This window comes from Otolemur garnettii, unplaced genomic scaffold (genome assembly GCF_000181295.1).
Source record: "Otolemur garnettii isolate 467f Iridium unplaced genomic scaffold, OtoGar3 scaffold00011, whole genome shotgun sequence".
NCBI lineage: Eukaryota > Metazoa > Chordata > Mammalia > Primates > Galagidae > Otolemur > Otolemur garnettii.
Genome location: NW_003852406.1, coordinates 27,284,376 through 27,290,922, shown reverse-complemented (window position 1 = coordinate 27,290,922; position 6,547 = coordinate 27,284,376). Strand labels below are relative to the sequence as shown.

The 6,547-nt window shown below is 43.9% G+C and overlaps 1 protein-coding gene across 2 annotated transcripts in view; it reads left to right on the top strand.

Moving 5' to 3' along the window:
* Positions 1–6,547, top strand: part of LOC105886486 (paired amphipathic helix protein Sin3a-like) — a 12,168-nt gene that overhangs the window by 2,890 nt on the left and 2,731 nt on the right. Inside the window, exon 2 of one of the 2 annotated variants that reach the window (XM_012801948.1) lies at positions 3,346–3,553. In XM_012801948.1, coding sequence (XP_012657402.1) covers positions 3,346–3,553 — 208 coding nt within the window. Of the gene's footprint in view, positions 1–3,327; positions 3,554–6,547 lie in introns of both variants that reach the window. The other variant, XM_023510061.1, reaches the window with a different exon arrangement.

Below are 6,547 nucleotides of genomic sequence, written 5' to 3'. Positions count from 1 at the left end.
GTGATGCCATGGCACTCTACCCAGGGGGATAGCTTGAGGCTCCGTCTCAAAAAAAAAAAAAAAAAAATTAAAGCTGAATTGGTAACTGGAAATTTTTCTTTGATATAACAGGAAAACTCTCTCAGTGATAGTTGGTGGTTTTTAAAAGGTTACTTGTAATGTCAATCCAAATATCAATGAATTTTTCATTTAGTTGTCAAAATCCATTGGTTTATCTTGTTCTTCAAGTGAATCTTTTTCATCCATGATTTTGTAACTTCATGCAATTGGTCATTTCAAAATTAGCTCACTTAAGACCAGGCAAACTGGCTCATGCCTATAATCCCAGGACCCTGAGAGGCTGAGGTGGGTGGATTCAGATCACAGGTTTAAGACCAGCCTGAGCCATAGCGAGACCTCATCTCTCAAAATAGCTAGGTGTTGTGGTGGGTGCCTGTAGTCCCAGCTACTTGGAAGGTGGAGACGAGAATCACTTAAGCCCAAGAGTTTGAGGTTGCTGTGAGCTATGAAGCCGGAGCACTCTACTGAGGGCAGCAAAGTGAGACTCTGTCTCAAAAGGAAAAAAAACCTAACTCACGTAAGACATGAAGACCTACTAAATATCTACACAATTTACAATGCCCCCCCCCCGCCACCCCCAATCTCATTCATTAATATCACCATTATTCTTGTCAAGTACATCTTTAAGTATTGGGAACCTGTCAAGCTCAGGTTGGTGGATCCTAGCTTGACCAAAATTCCTAGTTTTGTTTGAAAATTTAGATCTTACTAATGGCAACATTCTTTACCTTGGAGTGATAGGTCCCTTGTTCATTTTTGAGAAAATACCTACCAATTCTTAGCCAAAGCTGAATTGAGCCAGTCATTCTTTCAGGTGCAAATGGTGATCGATTTACAACTTAAGCAATTACTCAAGGGCTTTTCTCCAAGAATACCATTGTACTTTCTTTATTTAGTACACAGAGGTGATTTATGTGTAGTTTCCATTTTATCATACAGCATGTCAAAAATGATGTGAATGGAGGGGGTGGGATTTAATTTTTAAAATGTTATTCCTTGCCTTTATATGGTATAAGGGCAAAAAATGTTATTGCTTCTTTTTTTTTTTTTTTAAGACAGTCTCATTTTGTCACCCTCGGTAGAGTGATGTGGCATCACAGCTCACAGCAACCTCAAACTCTCAGACCCAAGCAATTCTCTTGCCTCAGCCTCCCAAGTAGCTGGGACCATAGGTGCCCACCACCATGCCTGGCTATCTTTTTCGTTGTTGCAGTTGTCATTGTTGCTTAGCTGGCCCGGGCCGGGTTCAAACCTGAAACCCTCAGTATATGTGGCTGGCACCATAACCACTGTACTATGAGCACCATGCCATGTTATTGCTTCTTCATCAAAGACATTGTTAAGTGAAACTGGCCTCTTCCCTTAATGCCAGTGTATGGTTAGAATAGAATTCAAAGTACAGTTTGGTGCAACTACCAGCATTTTGTTCGCCATTACTTTTATACTGCCGGTACAAATCAAAACAGTAAAAAAAGGGAAATAAGGCAAGCGAGGTGGCTTGCACCTGTAATCCTAGCACTTGGGAGGCCAAAGTAGGTAGATTGCTGAGCTCACTGGTTCAAGACCAGCATGAGCCAGAGTGAGACCTCAACTCTCAAAATAGCCAGGTGTTGTGGCAGGCACCTGTGGTCTCAGTTACTTGGGAGGCTCAGGCAAGAGAATCGCCTAAGCCTAAGACTTTGAGGTTGCTGTGACACCATGGCACTCTACTGAAGGAGACGAAGTGAGGCTCTGTCTCCAAAAAGAAAAAAAAGGCAAATAATATTTTCGTATTAGTGTTGATTTCACTGACATCTTGGAGGGGTCCTGGGGATACACCCCTACCAGGGTCAGAGATTTAGCACCCCACACCGAGGGCATCCATTGATGAGATTAATCATCATCTTTCCTATGTGTGTAGAATGGCACTAGTTTATAACATCTTTATGAGATTTTTAAAAATAGACACTCAGATAATTTTCTATTATGTGCTTCATAATAGAAAGGACCTCAGTTGAGAGAGGCTGTTAAGGAATGGTTTAATTGGGGTACATTCCTCTGTAGCAGTTAGAGATAATGTGCCAAATTTATGTAGTAAAATTAAAAAAAAAATCTTCATGACATTAAGTGAAAAGTTGTAGATAAAATATGTAGTATGATCCTATTTCTCTTAAAAATGAACCTTGAGTGGTGCCCATAGCTCAGTGGGTAGGATGCCAGCCAGTACAACACAGGCTGGGTAGGTTCAAACCTGGCCCACGCCAGCTAAACAACAGTGACAACTGCAACAACAACAACAAAAATCTGGGTGTTGTGGCACGCACCTGTAGTCCCAGCCACTTGGGAGGCTGGGGCAAGAGAATCACTTAAGCCCAAAAGTTCAAGGTTGCTGTGAGCTGTGACGCTATGGCACTTTACCAAGGGTGACGTACTAAGACTGTCTCAAAAAACAAACCAAAAAAACCTCAAAGCAGGACTATAAGTCTGGGCGCAATGGCTCATGCCAGTAATCCTAGCACTCTGGGGGTGGGTTGATTGCCTGAGCTCACAGGTTCAAGACCAGCCTGAGCAAGAGCAAGACCCAGTCTTTAAATATAACTGGGCGTTTTGGCAGGTGCTCATACTAGGGAAGCTGAGGCAAGAGGATCACTTCAGCCCAAGAATTTGTGGTTGCTGTGAGCTATGACATCAAGTTTTCCACTCAGGGTGACTAAGTGAGACTCTGTCTCAAAAAAGGGGCAGGTAACTTTTAATCCCAGCACCCTGGGAGGCCGAGACAGGTGGATTATTTGACTTTAGGAGTTGGAGACCATCCTAAGCCAGAGCAAGACCTTGTCTCTAAAAACAGCCGGGGGTTGTGGAGGCTGCCTGTAGTCCCAGCTACTTGGGAGGCTGAGGCAAGAGAATTGCTTGAGCCAAAGAGTTTGCGGTTTCTGTGAGCTGTAATGCTACGGCACTCTACCAAGGGCAACAAAATGAGACTCTTGCCTCAAATTTAATAAAAGCCCAACTATAGTGGATGATTACATATGTAAATTCAAAGAGGCCTAGAAGTTTCAAATTGTAACTGCTAACAAGTGGCTGCCTCTGCCAAGGCAAATGGGATTAGAGAAGTGCAGGTAGGGAATTTGTTGAAGATTTCTACTTTTCTATGTGTCCTTGCAGTTGAAATTTCTTTTATACAATAAAACCATTAAACATTTCTGTATATATGTAGCTAAATAATAAGGAAAACTCATTTGTGGGGGGAGTCATGGGTATCTGTATTGACCAGCTCTCATCCTGTAGGACTCTTCTGCTCTGTAGGAATCTTCGGCGGATTCGGAAGTGTCAACGTGGTCGAGAGCAGCAGGAAAAGGAAGGGAAGGAAGGAAACAGCAAGAAGACCATGGAGAATGTAGATAGCTTGGATAAGCTAGAGTGTAGATTCAAGCTGAATTCCTACAAGATGGTTTATGTGATCAAGTCAGAGGACTACATGTATCGAAGGACTGCCTTGCTCCGGGCCCATCAGGTAAGAACAAGTCACTGGAATTTCTCTACACATTTCTTTCCCCTGCTAGGACTAGAGAGACGATTCTTCTTTATGAAAACTTGTTTTGGGCCAGGCACAATGGCTCCTGCCTGTATTCCCAGCACTTGGGAGGCCGAGACAGGTGAACTACCTGAGCTCACAGGTTTAAGACCAGCCTAAGTGGCACCTGTAACTCAAAACGGCTGGGGCGCCAGCCACATACACCAGAGTTGGCAGGTTTGAATCCAGCCCAGGCCTGCCAAACAACAATGACAACTATAACCAAAAAATAGCTGGGCATTGTGGCAGGCTCCTATAGTCCTAGTTATTTGGGAGTCTGAGGCAAGAGAATCACTTAAGCCCAAGAGTTTGAGGTTACTGTCATACCACAGCACTCTACCCAGGGCAACAGCTTGAGACTCTGTCTCAGGACAAAAAAAAAGACCACCTTGAACCAGAGCAAGACCTCGTCTCTAAAAATAGCCAGGCTAGGGTGGCACCTGTGGCTCAAGGAATAGGGCACTGGCCCCATATACTGGAGTGGCAGGTTCAAACCCAGCCCTGACCAAAACTGGAAAAAAAAAAAAAAATAGGCATTGTGGTGGGCACCTACAGTCCCAGCTGCCTTGGGAGGCTGAGGCAAGAGAATTGCTTAAGCCCAGGAGTTTGAGGTTGCTTGGTCACCGTTGGTAGAGTGCTGTGAGCTGTGATGCTACAGCACTCTACCAAGGATGACCAAGTGAAACTGTCTCAAAAAAAATAGATAAATAAACCTGTTTTTGGAACTGAACATTGTCGAGGGAGCACATTTATTACTTTGCTATGTAAAGATGCTATAACAACGTAACACAGACTGTGTGGCTTACATAACAGACATTTATTGTCTTGTAGTTTTAGAGGCCAGAGTCCAAGGTTAGGGTATTGGTAGTGTTGATTACTTCTGAGAGCTGTGAGGAAGAATCCAACACTTTATTGGCTATCTTTGGCATTCTTGAGTAGATCCCTGCCTTTATCTTCATATGGTACCTGTGTGAATGTGTCCAAATAAGGTCACGTTCTGAGTTCTGTGGACTGTCTTCAGTACTGAGTACTAGGATTTCAACATACAAATTTGGGTTGAAGGGCCAGGCACGGTGTGTCACATCTGTAATCCTAGCGCTCTGGGGGACCAAGGCAGGTGAATTGACTGAGCTCATGGGTTTGAGACCAGCCTGAGCAAGAATAAGACCCCCATCTCTAAAAATAGCCAGGCACCTATAGTCCCACTACTCAGGAGGCTGAGGCAAGAGAATCGCATGAGCCCAAGAGTTGGAGGTTGCTGTGAGCTATAATACCATAGCACTCTATGGGGTGACAAAGTGAAACTTTGTCTCAATAAGGGGAAAAAAAATTGGGGTTGAGGGGGCACAATTCAACCCATAAAAGCAGCAGGTAAATACCTGGTGACAGACACCTTCTTTTGGTGAAGCTACTCCCAACATACACATTTCAAGCAGTGTCTGAATTTTTTTTTTTTTTTTTTTTTTTTTAAAATACAAGAGTCTCACTTTGTCACTCTCGGTAGAATAGCATCAAAGCTCACAGCAACCTCAAACTCTTGAGTTCAAGAGATCCTCTTGCCTCAGCCTCCCAAGTAGCTGGGACTTACAGGTGCCTGCCATAACTCTTGGCTGTTTTTGTTTGTTTGTTTCTGTTTTTGTTTTTTAGAGATGGGTCTGGTCTCGAATCAATGAGCTCAGGCAGTCCACCAGGCCTGACCCCACTGTCTGATCTTTTGCTGTGTGAATCCTATCTATTTTCACATTGTATCTCAATTTTGAGACCACCTTGGTACGTTTATATACCAGGTGTTGTGCCAGGCCCTGTAACTACTACCGTGAAGTAGAGCAAAGTAATAATGTGATATGCAGTACCAAGGAAATCAGAGGCAGTGATCGAGGATAACTGGAATGCAAGCCTTGCTTTCATTGGAGGTGTCTTCTGTAAGGAGGTGATGTTTGAGGCCTGAATAATGACAAGAAGCTTAATCTAATGAAGAGTTGAGGGGACATGTTTTGCTAGGCAAAAGAAAAAAAAAACACAAATGCAAGGCTGGGAGAGAGGAAAGGACTTGGCATCACGTCATAGCTCACAGCAACCTCAAACTCTTGGGCTTATGCGATTCTCTTGCCTCAGCCTCATGAGGACTTGGCATGCTTGAGAAACTGAAAACACCATTGTGGCTCAAGGCTGCCTTCCTAATTTCTATGAAGTTAGGATAAACAGGGGCCACAGTACTTTTGCCTCATAATCCAAGGTTTGGATTTTGTCAGAAGTGCTTTGGGACGTCATTGACAAAGCTAGCTACTGCGCAAGGGGGTGAGTGTGGGTACAAAGTTGAAAAGCACTCAAAAGGCTGTCCTTGTCCTAGTGAGATGTAATAGCTATCCAGACTACTGGGATGGCAGTAGAATTGTAGGAACTGGATTCTTATATTCAGAGATATAATTGACAGGATGTGATGGTATATCAAGTGTTGGGAGGTAAGCAAAAGGAAGACATCAAGGAGGATGACTGATTGATTTGGGGGCTCAGTGGGGTTTTTGTTTCTATGTAATCTGAAAGTTTAGGAGTTCATTTGTTAATAGGAAAGGGTCAGGCAGTGCCTGTGGCTCAGTGAGTAGGGCACTGGCCCCATATACCAAGGGTAGCAGGTTCGAACTCGGCCCTGGCCAAACTGCAAACAAAAAATTGCTGGGCGTTGAGGTGGGCACTTGTACTCCCAGCTACTCAGGAGGCTGAGGCAAGAGAACCGCCTAAGCCCAAAAATTGGACGTTGCTGTGAGCTATGATGCCACTGCACTCTACCGAGAGCAGGGCAACAAGGTGAAACTCTGTCTCTACAAAATAAAAAAAAGAAAAGGGTTATCAGGCTTGGTGGGCAGGTAAAACACTCTGTTTTGAACTAATGTTTGAAAAAACTGTGAAGCTTGGCGCCTATGGCTCAACCGGCTA